Below are 20721 nucleotides of genomic sequence, written 5' to 3'. Positions count from 1 at the left end.
GTTGGTTGGTTGGTTGGTTGGTTGGTTGGTTGGTTGGTTGGTTGGTTCGTTGGTTGGTTCGTTGGTTGATTCATTGGTTGGTTCGTTGGTTGATTCATTGGTTGGTTGGTTGGTTGGTTTCTTGACACAGGGTTTCTCTGTGTATCCTTGGCTATCCTAGAACTCACTCTGTAAACCAGACTGGCCTCAATTCAGAGATCCCCTTGCCTCTGCCTCTTGAGTTCTGGGATTAAAGACATGGCTACCACCACCTCCTGGCCTCTATGTACAATTCTTTATGAGATAGTCAACATCAGAAACAAATGCCAGGATCTGAAAAGCCACATTAAAGCTAAGCACTCACCACCGTTTGAAGCCCTTCCTTTTGCTCACTTTGCTGCCTGCTTTTCCTGTTTTCAAATCCTTACAAAATCAGGGAGGGCATTCTCAACACCCTCAGCCTGCAGCTGCTGGGTCCTGAGTGTCTAACCTTTGAAAGCTGGGGTGGACACCGTCTGAATCTAACTAAGCCTTAGCAAATGACAGCAAATGTTGAGTTGAAACTGTTTCCTCATACATTTCCAGAAGAGTTCCTGGCCTCTGTGTGAGACCCCAAAATGTCCCAAAGAATCCTGCCTGCTCCTTTACCTTCCCCAGATGATTGTTTATAGTCTCATGTTCTATGTTGTATGTGTGTGTGATTGTGGGAGTTAGGTGGACCCCAAGCCCACAGATGTCCCATTATTTGGGGAGTCCAATCCATAAGGGTGTGAAATCACATCAGTTCGCCTGGGATTCTTCCCCGCTTTGATGACTTTTAAAACCAAAAGAATTTAATTCTCTCAATTAGGAGACTTTTCTTTTACCAAGTGGACTTTGTTGGTCCCACCCAGTAGCATAGCAAGGTAGTAAAAACAGGATAAAATGGAATTTCTAATGGGGGTGCTGGAGAGATGGCTCAGTGGTTAAGAGCGCTGTCTGCTCTTTCAAAGGACCCGGGTTCAATTCCCAGCACCCACATAGCAGCGCACCAACTGTCTTGTAACTCCAGTTCCAAGGGATCTGACACCTTCATTCCAATGTACATAAAATAAAAATTAAAAAAAAAAAAGATTAAAAAAAGAAAAAAAGAATTCCTAATGGAAGTTATGTGGCCTGTTTCAGCTTCTCATCCTCTTGTCGTTGGCGGGGGTGCTGTTCCAACAGGTTGTTTCCAAGAGGGGGAAGGAGTACATCCTGAAGCACATCCCGAACATGCACAAAGACCAGTTTGCTCTGACGGCCTCCGAGGCGCATCTGAAATACATCAAAGAGGCCGTCCGCCTGGACGACGTGGCCATCCACTACTACAGGCTGTACAAGGTAGGAAACCCCGGCCGGGCCCGGGACAGACCCTTCCCAGTAAGCCTTCAGCTTGGGAGAACTGTGCTTTCCTCTTGTGACAAGTTGTGGGAAGCTCTTCTTTTGGCCGGCCCTTGGTTTCCACCCCTAGTTACACAAGCAGGCCGTCACGATCCGGCGGGGAAGCAGGATGGAAGATTCCATAACTGTAACAGTGTGGCAGTGAACGGCTCCAGATCGTGAGCCTGGCTCTCCAGTGCTTATACCGTCCTCCTTTTTCTGCTTTGAAGAGTAACCTTTGCAACCTGTTGGATGATATTATTTTAGTATTCCTCCATGTGAAGCCCCGCCCTCATTGTGTGCCTGTAATTATGGGAATGTCTCCCTCGGCAGTGCAGACGGGGCACCGTAGACCTCCTTTTTTCCTCCAGACCCCCACCTCTCCGCAAGATGTGCTCATTTTATAGTCCAGGAAAGTTGAGGCTTAAGGAAGTTAATTCACAGAGGTTGCAAAAACAAGTGGCAGAAACATAGATTCCTGGATGACAACGTCTGTGTGAGCCATGGACTGCCCAGACGCAGGCGCTCCTTATTCTCTTTTCCATCCTCTGTATCCAAGCCTCATTTTCCGCAGAACACTGCAGGGATGCTCTGCACACACGTGCTGTGCTTCGGCATCCTCTTGCCCTCTCCCCTGCTCCTCCCCTGCGTCTTCCTATCCTTACAAGTGCTGTTCCTCAACTAGAACTGGATTCTCCCAAGTACTCAAGGCGTATTTGCAAACCCCATGGGATGAAGTTATTAAGATATGGTCAGCGTGTGTGTATACAACCGTGAGATTGAATACCAGTTTGGCTCTTTACCGTGTGGCCCGAGGAACACACTTAGCATCTCTGTGCTTCAGATTTCTCTGAAGTTCAAAAGACAGTGGAACCCACCTGCCCCTTAGGACTGAAGCCCGAAAGAAAAAGTGAACCGTGCTTAAAACAGTACCTGTCGCATGTCAGGCATGGTGTTCATCAGGCTATCTCATTGAAACATTTCTTGTCCCCACAACACCCTTTATGATGAGATTAGTACAGCTGGACCACTGTGTGGGGGAGAGTGTGTTTGGTCATATTGCTAGGTAGTCTAATTACTAAATGTAATGTTCCCGGCTGGTCCAGAGCTCAGCACACTTACTCCCTCGCTCTGGCTCCCTCATGGTTAATGGCTCACCATCCCAGGAAGGCATTTGGAGTTCCCTTAGAGCTCTGTGTAAATTCCTAAAGGGCTGACTGGCTTACATGAGAAATCCCAGTAAGTGGCATCTGGGACAGTCGGTTCCTATTCTGAAGTGTATTAGAAACGGAATGGGGGCTGGAGAGATGGCTCAGTGGCTAAGAGCACTGTCTGCTCTACCAAAGGACCCGGGTTCAATTCCTAGTACCCACATGGCAGCTTACAACTGTCTATAATGCCAATTCCAAGGGTTCTGACACCTTCACACTAATGCACATAAAATAAAATTAAATAAATTAAAAAACTAATTTAAAAAGAAATGGAATGGTAGCTGGGCAGAGTGTGGCTTTGGACTGAGACATCAGCCAGAGGTCCTGGGTGTCTGGGCAGCTGTACTGGCCATGGCCCTCTGTTAGGCAAGGGTGACATTGTGCGCCATGAAGGCCAGAGGGGTCCATGCAATAACAGGCCTAAAACAGCAAGAGAGCACACCTGTGACACTAAAGCAGCCAGAAAAAATGTGGTTGTTGCTTTTTGCCCTATTTGCTGGGAAAGCTTGCTAGTTTCAAAGAAACTGATAAGGAAATTAGTCTTTCAGCAAAGTTGGTGTACTCGTGTGCACAGCTTAATCTTTTGGAAAAACTAAAGAACATTTGCTTAGTATATGGTTCCACATTGCACAGAAAATGCCTTCTCTGCCTTAAAAAGACATTTAATTAGAGAGCTGTACTGAAGTGGGTGGATGCATTACTGATACCTGATGGACACCTCCCATTTTGAGCATTCAAGTGGCAGCCGTCAAATGTGCCTCACAGGGCAGCTTGTCAAGGGGAAAAGGCAGAACAAGGAACACACTTAAGGAAACGGCTTGGTACCTGCCCCTCTACCCCCGACACGTCTCAGACACGAACAGCAGCATTGTTTCGGGCCCAGTCTTATTTCAGAAACCTTGGGCGCAGCCTGGGGAGGAAAAAGGACCCTAGGCTGTGTGCTGATGGAGAGCAGGTCCTGTTGAACTCAACATTGCAGGTGCCTTTCTTGACATAAAAACAGACTAGCTGGGAAGGAGTAATCTAAGCGGGAACCAGCCCAGCTTCTTCTCTGTATTCCAGGCAAGCCCCCATTTTCTAATACTTATTCCTGTACTCCTGAGAAAATTGGCCTGAAACGTAATAGAGAGCTAGGGGCTAGAGAGGTGGCTCAGTGCTTTGGGGTACTTGCTGCACTTTCAGAGGACCTGGGTCTTAGGCCTACCACCAGATAATGGCTCACAACCACCCACTACTCCAGTTCCAGAGCACCCGACACCCTCTCCCAGCTCCTGCTAACCTGAGGTGCACATACACACCCAGGCAAGACACCCAGGCATATAAAATAAGTCTTTTTTGTTTGTTGTTTTTCGAGGCAGGGTTTCTCTGTGTAGCCTTGGCTGTCCTGGAACTCACTCTGTAGACCAGGCTGGCCTCGAATTCAACAGAGGTCTACCTGCCTCTGCTTCCTGAGTGCTGGGATCAAAGACATGTACCACCACACCCAGCTTCTAAAACTTTTTTTTTTTTAGATTTAATAAAGATTTGATAATATAGCCTTGTTTTGAGCTAGCTAGTACAGAAAATATTTCTTAGTAATTTTTAAAGCTTCATGCCTTACTCATTAAACATAAGTTCTTAAAGCTTGGCCAAATCTGAGCACATTTTCAATTGCAGCATTCTTTTTATTACAGTTAAAATGGCTTAAGTTTTACAGTTGATATGCACACATACATACACAACAGTAGAATACATATCGTATGAGCAAGTATTTGCAAATTAGCAATGTGAAGTGTCTGAGGGAAAGTCCTAAGTGTGTGGTCCCTTCCCCCTCCTTTCTGTGACACAGGTAGGGAGCTAGGGTGTTAGCAGATACAAAACCTGTAAAGTCGGATGCATCTCAGACTCTTAACTAGACTGTTGGACCCGATATTCTATCACCCATGCATTAACTAAGCGCAAAGCAGAAGGTGAAAAGGATAAAGCGGTGGGAAGGCAGCAAGAAATGTCTTGTGTGCTGGAGTTCTCAGTGACACGAGTCTGTAGAACCGTCTCACAAGTGGAAGTGTGTACACAGTGCTGAACTCTAACCTGGAAACCTGAGGAGTCACAAGTACAGAGTATAATTGGCTTAATAAATACTTAAGATTTTAAGTGTTGCAGGAAATCAAGGATGTGGAAAGATTTGAGCAGTTATTTTAATTAAGAAGGAGAGAAAGAAAGACCCTTCCAGTTCTGAAATGTGTGTTTTTGTTCCTCTTTTGTTCAGCTGTTTATTAGAAGGAAAAAACAATTTCTCACAAGATCTCTTTCCTTCAGGATAAAAGAGAGGTTGAAGGCTCGCTGACCCTAGGATTGACCATGCGGGGAATACAGATTTTTCAGGTTTGTGGATGGGGGAAGTATCAAATGGGGTCAAGCAGGTCTTACCACAGAGAATGCTGGTGGACTTGCCTCGGGCTCAGCCCTTGTTTCCCTTTGTCAGCACAGAGGTGGGTGATATAAGTCGATGGATGGAGTGGCTCATCTGCCTTGACAGTGGTCAATCTTAAAAGAAAATGCAGGGCGGAAGATCAGGCCAGGCTTGACACTTGCAGAACGGCAGTATCCACACTTTGCCCCTTGGGCCTTGTGGATTGTCAGTGTTCTTGTCCACTGTAGAAAGCACCTACCCAGATGCTCCAGTGTCCATCACAGGTGTCTCATACACACATTGTTTTCCCTTACCCCGGTAGGACAGTGTTACCCTTTAGCTGTACGTCGGGGATCCGTGAGAAAGATAGAAAGCTGTTTTATCTTTGATGCAGGCAAAATACCCAATCATGGAAGTCTCTTCCCATTTGCCAAGTATCTGTGAGTCTTTTGGACTTCACATTTAAATTTAGGGATAGACCATAGGGAAGGTTGTCTTCAGGGGGACAGTGCATGTAGGCCACAGGAGCTGAGGACTCCTTCAGAGTTTAATTACTGAATTTTAGTTTGTTACGAGATAAATCAACATAGTTTTAGGATATCTGTCATGTTTCCTCTTAACTCCTTATGTACTGAAATTCTTTCCACAGAATCTAGAAGAAGAGAAGCAGTTGCTGTATGATTTCCCCTGGACAAATGTTGGGAAGTTGGTGTTTGTGGTAAGTGCAAACTAAGAAAAGAGGGGTGGGGAGGAGAAAAAGAAGTCTCATGGGTTGTGTTTGAGGATTTGGAGGGGTTCCACTTTGAAAAATACTGTGTCCAAGAGCAAAAGTAGTCAAGATTTTTTTTTTTCTTTTTAGTGGGGTTAGAGTTTTGTTTTTAAACTGCAGCTAGGGGCAGGCGAAATGACTTGGCACAGAGGGCCTACAGCCAAAGCTGGCAGCATGGGTTGGATCCCTGGGACCTACAGGGTGGAAGGACAGAACCTGGTTATCCTCTGACCTACCCCCAATACACACAATGGCTTTCACCACCCCACCCCCAAACATACAAAAGAAATGCTAGAAGGCTTTTAAAAAATTTAAAATCCGACAATAATCTGTTTCCCCTAAATATTCTCATAACCAGAGTTAGTTACGTCAGTAGCAAATTAAAGTCAAACAATCTAATCTGTGTGTCCAGTGCCTGTCTGCCGTACTGACTTAAGTAACTGGAATTGCAGGGGGGAGAAAAATGAAGGGGAAAATACAAGGTAAATCCATCAAATAAAATTACCATTTGGAAATTGCAGATGAGGGCTTGTTGGCACTCAGGTTAAGTGACCCAGCATGGAGGCTGGCTTGTAGCCTCGCAAGTTACTTAGTTCAAGTGAAGAAAGAACATGAAATAAAGGGGTGTTTCCTCTAATGCCGGTCTATTTCACATTCAGCTCCTTTTCTGTAGGCGGCCATCAGCAATGGGAAAGGCACTTTCATCGTCAGAATCTCGAGGGTGATACAGGTTCTGTGAGAGCAAATCCTTGACTCTTTGCCAGCTCTCTTTCTCTGTCAGTCACGTTCACTGTGTGATAGCATTCAAAGAACTGCATTTACTACTCTGTGTGTGTCTGTATGGAGATCACTAAAATCCATAATTCTGCTGAGTTCTGAAGCAACTGAGAGAAGTCGACCAGGAAAAGTGATGGGATGGCGTAGGATGTGTAGACATGCATTGTTCTGTGTGGACAAAGGCCTGTGCAGATAAAGGGCCCCCTCGCCCCATTGGAGCATAGTGCTTAATTCCTTGAGTACTGTCTGCTCTGGCCTTACTCATGTTAATTGGAACTTCCCTGCCCACTCATCACTGGTGCCTTCATGTTCTGTACCTTTTCCAAAACTGTTTGAAAATCATAGTCAGCCTGTACTGGTACTCGCCTTTAATCCTGGCACTTGGGAGGCAGAGGCAGGCAGATAGATCTATAGAGTGACTTCCAGGACAGCCAAGGCTACAGGACTACATAGAGAAACCCTATCTCAGAGAGAGAGAAAGAAAGGAAGGAAGAAAAGAAAGAAAAAAAAAAATCTTAGCCCCATTTGCCCCCTTCATGGCCCAGAATCAGTAGTGATAACGGCATTTATGAAATTAAGGCATGATTAATCAATCAATGATGAAATTAAGGCTTTCTGGGGTCATTGTGATTAGTGACTCCTGAAACTCTCACTACATCTTCCTTATTTAAGATTTTGCTGAAGACAACAGATTTCTGAGACTCATTCCTTTTCCCCAAGACATTTTTTTTTTTTGATTCAGTAGTTCTAGCATGGAGACCACGAGTCCATTTTCACTAGTTTCCCAGCCCAGCCTACATGTGTGACCTTGAGTGACTCAGTTTCTCTGTGCCTTGGCTTCGTGCTCAGATGGTTGTAGTCAGCTCTTCCCTGTAGACTTCTCTCGAGGGTTAAATGAATAGATGCCTGTCCTAGTGCTCAGTGTGAGTTACTGCCAGCCCAGCATTGGAGAACAATAAATTAGGTGTTGGAATTACATCCGGGGATCTGTTTGCTGGGCCAAAGAAAACGAACATGTCCCTCCCGCCCCACTATCAAGGTTTCCTGGAGACCTTGGGTAGAGCCCACCCTGAGTTTGGTGTCCTCTGTCCTTACAGTAGCTTCTCACATCTGTGAGAATTTTAGTTTAAAAAGGAACGGGACCTTGGCCACTCAGTTTTCTGCCATGGTTCGGTCACTTCTTCTCCACAGGGCAAGAAGTTTGAGATCCTGCCAGATGGCCTTCCCTCCGCCAGGAAGCTGGTCTACTACACAGGGTGTCCCACACGCTCCCGGCATCTCCTGCAGCTGCTGAGCAACAGCCACCGCCTCTACATGAACCTGCAGCCTGTCCTGCGCCACCTCCGCAAGCTGGAGGAGAATGAAGGTGGGATGGGTGGTGGTGAGGGGCTCACGAGAAAGAAAAGGGCACCATGCCGCCGCTGGGCTCTTTTTGGTTCTTTGAGGAAAGGTTTCTCTGTGTAGCCTGACTGTCCTGGAACTCACTCTGTAGACCAGGCTGGCCTCTGCCTCCCAAGCACCGGGCTTAAAGGTGTGTGCCACCACACCCGCCTACCTCTGCTGGCCTCTTCCTGTACCTGCCAAGAACAGGAACTGTTAAGCACCTGCAGAATGGGAGTTTTAGAGACATGGACTAGAAATTGAGAGCTTAGTTCCATTCACTTCTCAGTCCAAGAGGTCCTTTGACCAAACAGCTCCTCCACCTCCTCTGTTTAGAGTGTCTGGCCCCTGACTTAAAAAGCGATAGACTAGGGGGAAGCCCTTTCTATCAGAGTACTGAATGCACCAGGCCAACCATCGTTGCTGTCTGCAGGAAGCTGCAGTTCCTTCCAGTGTGGTGCTGTCCTTAGGCCCAAGTGACAGTGAAGACAGGTCACAGCTTCTCTGATTGACAGCAGGGAGACCCTCAAGCTGACCGTGTAATAATGACAACAGTGGAGAAGTCCTTTTCCGTCCAAGGGCCTTGCCCTGTCAGGGCTTTGTGAGATGCACTGGACCTGAACAATATGCTTGAGGTCCTAGCCCTGTTACTGGGAAGAGGGCAAGCTGTTCGAGGAAGGAGCCCGTGGTTTAACAGTTCTGATCTCTGTTGGCAGTTATGGTGCCCAGGGGCCCCTCTGCTTGGGGAACCAAGTGCCGTGTGGCATATTTGCTTAGAATTGCTTTCAGCTTCTTTTGTTACAGTCACTGTCCATTGTCATAGTAATCAGATCAGAGACAGACTGTCTGCCTGGGCCTTGGGGCACAGTGGTATGTCCTTAGGTCTATCTATCTATGAAACAAGTGCTGGCCCCCGTGTGCCGGTGGAAAGGGACACGGGCCTGCCCTGCCTCTATCTAACAAAGCCAACTTAAAGAAGAGGTGCATCTGATCAACTTCTTTAAAGCCAAGTGTGGCCAGATGTGTGTGGAGATTCCCCGCCTCTACAATGATGAGAAGGTGAATCACTCCCTACCACCTGCCGCTGTGCCCCTCCTGTGGCAAGAGCTGGTGGCTAGAGGTACACTGGCTTTTGCCGAAGACCTCCTGTTTTCCCTAGGTTGACTCATCGCTCTAACAAATGCATCACACCTGGGCTGACATGACTCTTACGAGGAATGCACTCTGGGACAAAAGCACCAAGGGGGAGCCTATGAGAAAAGGTGACTCAGTTGGGTGCAGAGCATGATCTTCCAAATCTGCCTCATCCCTAAATGGCCACTGTGGTACCTTAAGAGGCTCATTTGTCCCATCAACTCTCAACCCAAAGGCTTTTGGTAATGCAGATGACCCTGAGGGGAACCCCTGAGAGTCTGACAGATTTAGTACCTCTTCCCTGCAGAGATAAGGTAAAGTTATGAAGGATGCTGAGCTCTTGGAGGCCAGAGCAGCGTCCCCTAAATGTATTGGGGGCTTATATGAGCAAATATCCATTCCACTGCCGGAACAGAACACCCCAGGCTACTGATGCATAGTGAATGTCTGGGAAGCCCAGACAAGGCTGGGCATCTGGCGGGGACTTCCTGCCGCATCACCCTCTGCAGGCTGAGGTGCAGGAGAGTGAAGGAGGCCACACCCACAGCAGCAGCATTTGTCTATCACAGCCTAGTCACCCACCTGAGTCATGCCTCATACTGTCACATTTCAACCTGAGTTTGAGAGGGGACCTTCAGAGCCCAGTAGGGGAGTGGGGAGATAATGGGGGTGGTATTCTTAAAAAGAAAATATTTGTTTTTGTTTTCTACTTAGAGTGTGGGCTAGCTTTGATGCAGAGCCACCGATTCACATAGAAGGGATTTTTCATTTTAACCAGAAAAGCCCTGTTATAGTGTTAGTTCAGCATAAAAAGGACGAGTATTCTTAAACTTTATTTCTACATACCTTCCTAAGGCACTGTTGTTTCACCATTTTTATAGAAAATGGTCACAGGAATACTGCAAGGGAGTTGAGAGAAGTAAAGCATGCCTTGTGTCGTTAAAAACATCTACAGTTACTAGAACATATTCTTGGGCCCCAGATCAAGAGGCCACACTAAGCACATTATAGTCCGAAAGCCTGTTCTCCAGACTTACTTTGTAGAAGGCCCGGGTATTCTGATGATTTGGCCGTGAGCTCTTGTGATCAGAAGGTGAGGGACTGTGAGCTGCACCTGTCCCCCGTACCCCCACAGACACACACAGCCTCTCTCTTCTGCCAGCCATCTCCTCTGGAGGGCCAGTCAGGGTGCAGGTTCAGGGCTGTGTGCAGACAGCAGGGCTGCAAGTACTTCTACTTAGTCAAGAAGCAAAGCAAGTATGTCCATTAACATACCCTGAGAGTCCCATTAGCCCGCTCGTCTAAAATTACATCAATTTAATGTTCCTCAGATGCACTCTGTCCTTAGCAGTGGTCTACTGTGCTGTTTTCTCATCAGTTCTAAGACAAGGAAGATAGACTGTTTCTTTTATACTTTTCTCACCTGAAACATAAGCATCCTGCTTTGAGCCCCACCCCCTCACTTCCTCAGGTCAGCTGTGACTTTATGACCTCATGTTTTGCTGAGAGGGCTTCCTAATGCCTGGCTCCCCAGGTTCTATCTTTGACTCCGTCAACCAACAATCTGAGTATTTTTAACCAGCCAGAGATGACTTGCTGTGTCACCAAACCAGCAGTGATGACCATGGTAGATAATGCCTCACTAAGCTGGAGGCTTGGATTACGTGGAAGGATCAGTTTTAGGATCTTTGAAAGTAATCTTGTGAATAGCTGTGTCTTGTTAGGTTTAGCAACTAAGGGTAACAGGAGACCAAACTGAACAAATGGACACATAGGTAAACAGCAGTCGTTGAGTGTATCTAGTATCCTCTGTGGAAGACCAGACGTTGATGTATAGCATGCTGCTATCTGACAGTCTGCAAAATGCAGGGTCCTGTGGGGACTGTAGTGGCAGTGTCACGTGGCACACCTGCTCTACAGAGTGTTACGTGTTCTCAGTTCTAAGCCTCTTTCACTGTGGAGTGGCAGCAGTTTGCAGACAAGAAGTGGCATGCTCTGACACTCTGAAGAGCCTACTTCTCCGCATAGTGTTCCTGTGTCACTCTCCAGTTCCCAGAATTCCTCAGTCACTAGATTCAGAGAGGCTCCCCTTGACCTCAGCCGGACACTCTCACAGTCTTGTGCCTCGGCTTGAGTATGCTGCTGAGCTGTGTTCTCCCACACAGAGAAAAAGCAGTACCGGGAATCCTACATCAGCGACAACCTGGACCTTGACATGGACCAGCTGGAGAAGCGGTCACGCGCCAGCGGGAGCAGTGCCGGCAGCGTGAAGCATAAGCGCCTGTCTCGCCACTCCACGGCCAGCCACAGCAGCTCCCACACCTCAGGCATTGAGGCAGACCCTAAGGCCCGGGAGCCGGGGCCGGAAGACGGCTGTTCAGGCAGCGCCATGCACCGTAAGCTGAAGACCTGCAGCTCCATGACCAGCCACGGCAGCTCCCACACCTCAGGGGTGGAGAGCGGAGGCAAAGACCGCCTGGAAGAGGACTCGCAAGACGATGGTAACGTCGCTCACGGCAGTTTTACATGCTAGTCCTGCAGGGTTGGTGTGTCGAGGTGCCCGAGAGATAGTGATAGAGGAGAAGTCTCTTTGGCCCCCCAGTGTGACCCGACTGAGGTGCCTATGTCTGTCAGGGACCTTTGCACCCACAGAGGTGGCGGCTTGTGTGAAGAAGAGGGGACAGAGCTCCTCCAGCCCTTATGTGTTGGGTTTCTCATCCCTAGAGGAAATGAGGCAGTGATTAGGTCCACAGAGCTAAATGTCCTCTTCCTCTAAAAAAAAAAAAAAAAAAAAAAAAAGTCCAGGCTGTGGTGATGCTATCCTTTAATCCCAGCACTCAAGGCAGAGGCAGGCAGATCTCTGTGAGTTCAAGGCCAGCCCGGTCTAGAGAGGGAGTTCCAGGACAGCCAGGGCTACACACACACACACACACACACACACACACACACACACAAAATGCATCCAATATGTACTATCAAAGTGTTTATTGAGTGTTCCTCATATCCCCAGAACTATAGGGAGTGTAAAAGAAATGCAGAACCTGGCTGCCAGGTTCTGTTGAGATAGAGCAACACATCCCAGCCCGTGTCAGCCAGAGTTAGCATTTGCATGCTTCTTTTAAGTCTGTATCTATTTCACATGAGACCTGTAGCACTCGGGATTGATGAGAGAAAGACCACACCACGTGTTAGGCTCCTGCACACTCCATGCAGCTCTGAAGCAGCGGCCATGAGAAGTGGGGCGCTCAGGGGCGATGGGTCAGCAGGCCTCGCCCTGATGCTAATGACCCTCGGCATCAGCTAGCCCTGGGTCATGGCAGCGAAACTGTGATGCTTCTCTTCCTTCAAGAGTAGAGTAACTGATGTCAGTCACACACGAGAGGCTGCACCCGTAACAGCAGCCTTTCAGAAGGGAGCATGTCATGCTGAGAGCTGTCCCTGGAGCTTCCAAGTGTAAATACTTACCTGGCTGAACTCAGGGTGTATGGCTTGTGGTCTTCGTTTGCCCTGGAGTCATTAAATGCCTTCTTTTCCTGTTTCTCTGTCAGAGATAGAGATGTTGGTCGATGACCCCAGGGACCTGGAGCCCATGACCGAAGAGTCGCTGGAAGTCAGCCCTGACATGTGTATCTACATCACAGAGGACATGCTCCTGTCAAGGAAGCTGAATGGGCACTCAGGTGAGCTCCTACGGCAAGCCGTTTCCTCCAGAACTCCCCACGCAGGTGCCTTTGAGAATAGCAGGGTTCTGGGGTCTCTGTGCCACCCGGGAAGAAAAGCCACGGCAGGTTTCTTGCTCATGGGCCAAGTGTCTTCTGTGGAAGAGATGGAGGGAGGGTACCAGGAAGGAGCATAAGCACCTCTACCCCAACTGCAGACCACAAATCACTGCGATGTAGGCTAGCTGGCCTTCTTTCTTTTCTCCTTTCTACCCCCTACTCCCTCACTGTTATAAACCTGATAATTACAGAACCACCTAATGGCCCTGGAAGGAACCTTGGAGATACTTCAGTCTGGCCTCTTCCCATTTTGTACATGAGAAAAATACTCAAGAGTAAAGAGACAAGTGCCCATGGCTAGAAACAGAAGATGGTTCTCGAGTTTGGTTTGGTCCGTGTCCCCCACTGTATTCCCTGCAAGACAAATTGTCAAACTGTTTTGATTTTTAGATAGACAATCTTAAATTGCGTGTCTGCATGAACTCCTCTAGAGAGCACGCCTTCACTGTAACTTCAGCTCTACGGTTGCACAGGATTCTGTAGTGCACGTTCTAGCGCGTGCAGTGAGCAGGGTGGGGTCGTTCAAAACCTCCCTGTCTGTTATCATGTCAAGCATCAGTCTCCCCTGTTCCTTGGGCTTAAGACAAGGAGCCAGCACTGTGAAGGGGCCCTGAGTGCGTATTCTCTAGCCAGCCTCGATAAAGCGAGAGGCTCTTTCTCCTCTCTGATTGGCTGACACTGGCGGCTGTCATCCTGGCCCTTCCTGTGTGAGAGTACAAGGGACAGTCCCTGCAGGATTCTGTTTGCTCACCCAGCCCAGCCACAACTTGAAGATATTCAGTCTGAACCACGGCAGACCACCAGCAGAGGAGATGGACAGAAGCTTCTCCTTCACCAGCCCGGATTCAGGGTGCTAGGCCAGCCTTGACTTTGCCTGCCCCTTCTCTTTATTATATTGAATTTTCTCTTTACCTATTAAATATAAACCCACAGCTGTGTGCATATAAGTGCGTGAGAAATGCTACACGTATTTAGGTTTGTAAAAAGAAAATGATTTAAATGCTATACATCCAGCTGCCTAGGGAGTGGAGTACATGGGCCACAGGCAAGTGCTTCATATGTGTATGTTTCTGCATGCAGTTTCCATGAGATTGGTAATTTTATAATTTTAAGTAGAAATGCAATTTAAATAGGATGATGTTAGTAATATTTAACAAAAGTTTGTATTTTAATAGTAAAAAAGGAAAACAACGAATAGTTGAATTCTCTGATCCCTAGACACTGGACTATTAAACAGCCTTTACATGAGATTTTTCAAAGGATACCATACAGAATTCAAACTCTAGACGAGAGCATAACTTATATAAAAGTGCTATAACTAAAACTGCTTATGTAGAGCATGTAAAAATGTGACTTTGACAGGGCATGGAATCTTTCTACTTCTTCCTTGCATCACTCCGCTTTCCCAGTTTCTCTACCACCTGAGCATTGCTTTTGGACTGTGACGTTGGTTTGAGTAGAGATGTTGGTGGCCTTGCTCTGACCTCCTCAGTGGTTGGCATGGGCTTAGAGGAGAGTGTTCACAGGCCAAGGAGCCAAGGGCCCTAGCAGAGAGCCCACACAGAATCCCAGCACGTGCCCACCAGTGCCAGGGCCTCCCAGTCCTGTGGGATCTGTTCAAGGCTTCACGCTCCTCGTGAGTCTGTGAAAAGCAGTGTGGAGCATCCCGAAGCATGAACTTTACCCAAGAGTTGTAAAGCACCTGTGTGTGAGCCAGGCTGGCTTCACAGTTCTTGGCTCAGTTGAGCGGGTACTGAGTCCTCTGTCTTCACAAGATGTGAGCTAGGCTTTGTAGGCTGCTGGCAGTTGGCCAAGCAAGTGTCTGAAAGGTGGGGTACACTACTGTCCCTCCGAAGCCGTTATTTTTGTGCCCCTCTGCTGGGCTTCACTAGCCTGACCAAGTGGCAAAGAAAGTTTCGATGATACTCAGTCCGTTACCAGCTGGGGTAGGTGATTTCAGCCGCCGAAACATTTTCTTGCAGAGGCACATCACTTACACATTACAATCAGAAGGGAAAATGTCAGCCTCAGATTTCTGGTTCTGAAAATTGAGGTCTCCTTGGAGCACAGAAGGCGATGAAGGCCTCTGCTGACCTCTGAGACCCAGTGCTGAATTCCCGCTGCTGTCCGCTTCCCACTGGGATCCGCTGTGGGGTCCGTGGTCACAGCAATCTGTTGGCCAGTGGGAGCGCCTGACCCTTTTTGTCCATGACTGTTGAATCATCAGCCCTGTTTATAAAAGGAAGCTAATTCGAAGTGGGGAGGCTTAAGAGTCAGCGTGCACACACAGCTGGTTAATTATCCAGGCAAATTCCAGCCCATCTGACCGAAGAGGCCAATGCCCTCACACCTACGTCCACGAGGAACCAAAGCTGGGAGATTAAATCCCTGTTTCATAGTTGGGGGATATGCGGAGAGGAGAAGGGAGACTCGGTAAAGAGGCCTCCGTCTAACGTTCTAAACAGCATACTCCTGAACCTCCCCACCTCTACCTCCTGCCAAAGAGTGGGTGCCACCAGCTGTGAGCCACCAAGGAGTCCCCTCCGAGATGATCACAGTTGGTAGTAGCCCTTGTCAGAAGGTACGGAGCGAGGTGTGAGTAGCTCATTTTTCTGTTTCCCCTCAGGGTTAATTGTGAAAGAACTCAGTTCTTCCACCTCCAGCTCTTCAGAAACGGTGGTCAAGCTGCGTGGGCAGAGCACGGACTCCCTTCCACAGGTACGGGAGTTACATACATGCCAGCCTGGGCCTGCAGTTCATACAGATGAGCAGAGGACAGCCAGAAGGAGGCGAGCCACGACCCCGTGCACACATCCTCTCTGTGCTGAATGTGGTCTCATTTCCCTTCCTAGTTCCACTTAGATTTGGGGTTTTTTTGGATACATTGTGTACTTTATTGTGCACTCCCTCTAGGTGGGAGCCTCCAGTCTTCCGGTCTTCCGGCTTCCGGTTAACTGCACGTGCACACCTGAGAGGGTGTGTGTGTGTGTCTCTATGGGAGTCTCTGTGTGTGCAGGAAAGGTTGCTGTTGGCAGAGCAGTGTCTGCTGTGCTTTTGCCTTCCAGATTGAATTTCCAAAGTATGCTTTGCTAGACTATCTGCCAGCTGTGACCACTGACTGGCTCAGCTCTTTAAAAATGTATTTCCATATCTTCCTCCCTTTCTTTCTTTCTCTGGCCTTCTGTGTCTCACTTTGTCCTCTTCTTTTTACCCATGCTTTTTTTTTTTATCTTTTTTTTTTTTTTTTTTGGTACTTCCATAAAAGAAGCCATACTGTGAAAATGGCATCTATTAACTGTTTTTCTAAAATTCCCAATATTGAACAGTGTGTGTAGCGCGGAAGATTAGAGGCCGCGCTGTACCATCCCACATATGCTGCATTGTACACGGATATCCCGGGACACCGCAGGTGTTGCGGCTGTACAACAAATGGCAAACCTACACCCCTGAGACATTTGTGTGACCTGGGAAGACTATTATCAAGTTTAACGGGGCAGTCTGTGTAGCTGATGTCACTCAAATGTGACACTTTGTAGCAAAATGTGCTCCTGGAACTTTGGTGTCTAGTAGAGTGGTGTCTTTTTCCAACAAGATGTCTGTTGTGGTGTAAACTGTAAACTGAGACTCTCTAGTTTCTTGACATCACCCACTAACCATCTCCCGTTTGTGGTATTATCTGAGCCAGCCCTTAACTTCTCTATTTTCCAGCAGGACCACTTGGGATAATGAGTCCAAAAAGCTTGCCACCCACTGGTGGCATTTGGAAAGATAGGACCTCTCTGGGTAGCCAAGAGCTGCTTTTTCTATTCCACATTTCAAAAGTTTTTTTGTTTTGTGTTGTGTTGTGGTGTGTGTGTGTGTGTGTGTGTGTGTGTGTGTGCGCGCGCGCGTGTGCGTAGGTACATGCATGCAGGTACCTACAGAGGCCAGAAGAGTGTCAGATTCCCCGGGGGCTGCAGTTACAGGCAGCTGAGAGCTACTGCTGTGGGTGCTGGGACTTGAACCCGGGTCTCCTGGGTCTTCTGCAAGAGCAAACAGTGCTCTTTAATGGCTAAGCCATGTCTGCAGCCTGTTTCTCCCCAGCCTTTGGCAGCAGGAACACTTTATATCCTGGACTTTTTAAACCTTGCTTCCTCAAGCTGTGTTTCTTGAATGATAATTGCTCTCCATTTCTTATTGAAATATTAACACCCAAGCAGGAAGGTGTCAACAAGTTGAATTGCCCTATCCTGATTTGAAAGAAAGACAGGCAGTGTTTTTACCTTCCAGCCTCCTTTTGCAGTAATTGCCTGATTTCACAAACGCTGGCAGTCGTTGCCCGCCCATCTTTGTGTTGGCTATATGCACTTGGACGAACCCTTCACATCTGTACCAGCAGAGAGTTTGGTCAGGCCAGGCACGTTGATGCGCTCGGCTAAGTTACTCCCCCAGAGCACGGCTTGGAAAGCCGTTTGTAACACATAAGGACTGCTTGACATTATGTGTTCTTGCGTTTCTCACCCTGCCCTTACCTTGCAGACAGTATGTCGAAAACCAAAGACCTCCACCGATCGGCATAGCCTGAGCCTTGACGACATCAGACTGAACCAGAAAGACTTCCTGCGCATTGCAGGCCTGTGTCAGGACACTGCTCAGAGCTACACTTTTGGGTGTGGCCATGAGCTGGATGAGGACAGTCTCTACTGCAACAGCTGCCTGGCCCAGCAGTGTGTCAACATCCAAGATGCGTTTCCAGTCAAAAGAACCAGCAAGTACTTTTCTCTGGACCTCACTCACGATGAGGTCCCCGAGTTCGTTGTCTGAGTCCCACCTGCGGGCAGCTGCTGTCCGCTGGAGGCTGTGGAGTCCGACTTTCTCTCCTCTTATTTGTGCCATATTTTTTTCACCCCAAACTTAGCTCTTTCTTTATAATATTCGTGACGGAAACAAAAGCCTTGGGACAATTGCACTTTAAGTATTATGCAGAGGTGAGAGGAACACAGAATGTAAACAGAAGACAAGTGCCCAGATGCTCATTGACCCTTTGGAAGGAAGTGTGCTTTCCAGCTTACCCAGCTTTCAGACTCTTAAACTATGGTGTGCATTCATCTCTTGTTTGCTGGCTCAAATACATGTCTGTCACGTGAAAGACATCAGGCTTATCTGTCCCCTTGTGAGTTTTTCCCAGCCGCTCCCTCCTGAAGCGCCTGTGGTTGGAGGGAGGACGGAGGAAGTTCTCACTTCTCTTACGGAGAGCCATTTTTAATACATAGCCATTGCTGCCTCACAGAGGTTGGCCCAAATTGAACACTGATGAAGCAGTGGGAGTCGCACGGTTCTAGCCAAAGATGCGTGTGTAACGGAAGCAGCACTCAGAGTTCAGAGCTGTGTGCTGGGACACCTGGGACTCCATCACGCCTGCGCAGTGCCACGTCCACTGTTTTGTTCTTCTGGGAAGCCCTGGGATTCACTTGTGCTCACGACATGGTGCGTTTCTCGGAGTTTACAAAGCTGGTATACGTTAAAAGCAATGGAACTGTCTTAGAAAAAGTTCGTTTGGTTTGATTTTCTTCCTTGTCTTTCTTAATGGTAGCAAACAGACGCAATGCTCGTTTCTGCTTTAAAAAGACACCCTAAGTGTATGTTTATGTTACATAGGTAGTTTCCCGGGACTGTGTGTTTACATGTGTTTAAAGCTTAGTGACTCTTCATTTGGACTTCCATGTCTGTCTCACACACATAGAGGTCCTTGTTCAGTGTTGAGGGAACTTCGTTGAGAGAATGGTAGCCACAGACAATCAGTTGATAAATACAGAGTTAAGAGTGACTTTCCTTGTGTGCCTTTGGCCAAGAGTCTCAACCCTAATAGCATAATAAATTTATCTGGAGAGCTTTTAAAACATGCTTGGGTCTCACCCGAGGGCAGTTGAAGTCCGTCTCTTGTGGATGGGTCCCAGGCAGAATTGTGAAGTTTACCAGGTAGAGACAGTGCACAGCAGGACTGGAGACCACTGCTCCAAGAGTGTCTTTTTAGTAATTTTGAAGCAGACGTGAACAGAGGATAGTGGTGATTGAGAACGGGCCCTGCTGCTGTGACAGTGGCTAATGAAACCGACCCAGGAGAATGAGCGCACCGACTTGATAGACAAAGTGTTGCTCGCACTTCAGGAGAGAACTCCATAGCACAGCGTCTTTCTAGGAGATGTTTTTAGTGAGTTAGTATTTTACAGCATTTGTTTACCATATTTTGATACTCCATTTTTGCTATCTGCCAGGTTTTATTAAAAAAAAAACTGTATTATTTTCTAAAGAAACTCATATTTTTGTACAAAATTATGTTTCCAAGTAACGAAGAAATAGATGTAGGGCAGAACATAAGCAGTGTTCCCATGGGTGGGAGTCAGCATTCCAGAGCCGGGGGCAGCCGCAAGCGAGCCCCCGCCATGCTGCCATCCTGCGCCGGCACGACAGCAGCAGGGGCTCATCCGCGAACCCTCTCGCCTGACACTTTAGAAGAGAATTTTGTTTTAAAGTTCTGAGGTCACGACATTATATTGCTTTGATGGAATGCTTCTAAAAGAACCAAAGTTTCAGATGCCAGAATGTATAAGTATCTTTCATTATCCTCACAGAAGGGTGAACCTCACCACTTGTCACAGACACATAGGGGCCAGACCCTGGCGAAGGCCGAGCTCCCTGGAGCCCCGCCTGCCAAGCTCCGCTTTCTTTCCCACGGCCCTCCTCCTCTCTTGCAGGCCAAAGACCAAAAGAGTTGTGTAATGGAACAGGGCGCGCCCATACCTTTCTTCTCTCTGCTCCAGGGTTCAGCCAGTGGTGTCGTTTTTCATTCACCCTCCTCCAGTTGGATTTGGGAATAGTCTTAACAGATTTTTCAAAGATAAAACCAGCAAGGGAACTTTTTTTTTTTTAGTTTCTGATCCATGGTAGAATCATATACAGATGTGTATGTGAGGATCCACTTTGAATAACTGACATTTTTGTGTTGGGAAATGGTTTTTAAAACTAAGAGGAAAAGCATGAAGCTGTTTCTCATGCTGCACCTGCTACCATGTCTGTTGCTGGTCAAGACATCGGTTTGGTATATGTCACCTCGCCACGTCATCTTCATCTGTATTTGCAATAGTGAGCTTTATATCTAAGGAAGCTGTAAATAATCCTTTCTGTGAAAGGATCATCATGTCAGGATGATACTGAAAGTATGTTTAAAAAAAAAACTTGCATTATTTTGTAATTATTTCTTATAGGTGTTTCATGGTAAGATCAGCAGTCAATAAAGTTCACTTTTTTGCCTTTAAGGAGGCGTCTCTTCTTATTCTACTTTTTCAGTTAAGCAAGAACCCGGGAGAAGTCCTTACGGGCTTTCTCTGTGTTCTCCTGTCCCGTGATGGACGATCTAGACAGCCTCGTGGTGACACTGGTGGTGATGGGCGAAGCTGAGCTTGGCAGCAGGCTGGGCCCGAGTTCACCCATGTTAGAACCGCACATGTTAATCTCCGTGCCTGTGGGGCAGTGAGGAACCAAGGGCCTTTCCAGACCCTTGGCAAAGTCAGGCACTGTGCTCCTTTGGTCCTCTGATGAGGACAAAATACGTGTGTGTTTAATAGCTTAATATGTGTGTGTTTGCATTTTTACATTTGTGTGTGTGTGTCAGTACATGTAGACACGTGTGTGCCGAAGTGCCTGTGTAGAGGTCGGGAGAGAGAGCTGCAGGGTTCGTTCTTCTTCCATCATGGGTTCCAGGGATTGAACTCAGGTTGTCAGTCCCTTTGCCCGCTAAGACACCTCCCTGGCTCTAAAAGGGCTACTTGAAAATACTTTTTTTTTTTTTTTTTTTTTTTTAATTAAAGCAGCAACTTAAACGCAGACATTTAAAACTGCCTCTGAATGTTGACTTCAGTT

The 20721-nt window shown here is 47.5% G+C and overlaps 1 protein-coding gene across 1 annotated transcript in view; it reads left to right on the top strand.

Annotated features, from left to right (window-relative positions):
• Frmd6 (FERM domain containing 6) overlaps positions 1 to 20098 on the top strand; it is a 58174-nt gene extending 38076 nt beyond the window's left edge. Inside the window, exons 7-14 of the mRNA XM_055595468.1 lie at positions 1186 to 1341; positions 4890 to 4955; positions 5633 to 5701; positions 7721 to 7895; positions 11209 to 11544; positions 12592 to 12723; positions 15449 to 15540; positions 17341 to 20098. Coding sequence (XP_055451443.1) covers positions 1186 to 1341; positions 4890 to 4955; positions 5633 to 5701; positions 7721 to 7895; positions 11209 to 11544; positions 12592 to 12723; positions 15449 to 15540; positions 17341 to 17625 — 1311 coding nt within the window. The 3' untranslated portion in view covers positions 17626 to 20098. The remainder of the gene's footprint in view (positions 1 to 1185; positions 1342 to 4889; positions 4956 to 5632; positions 5702 to 7720; positions 7896 to 11208; positions 11545 to 12591; positions 12724 to 15448; positions 15541 to 17340) is intronic.
• The last annotated feature ends 623 nt before the right edge of the window (positions 20099 to 20721 follow it).

The sequence above is a fragment of the Psammomys obesus genome, unplaced genomic scaffold (assembly GCF_907164565.1).
Source record: "Psammomys obesus unplaced genomic scaffold, mPsaObe1.curated_primary_1811, whole genome shotgun sequence".
Lineage (NCBI taxonomy): Eukaryota > Metazoa > Chordata > Mammalia > Rodentia > Muridae > Psammomys > Psammomys obesus.
Note: the sequence above shows the minus strand (reverse complement) of the source record. Positions and strands in the feature narration are given on the sequence as shown.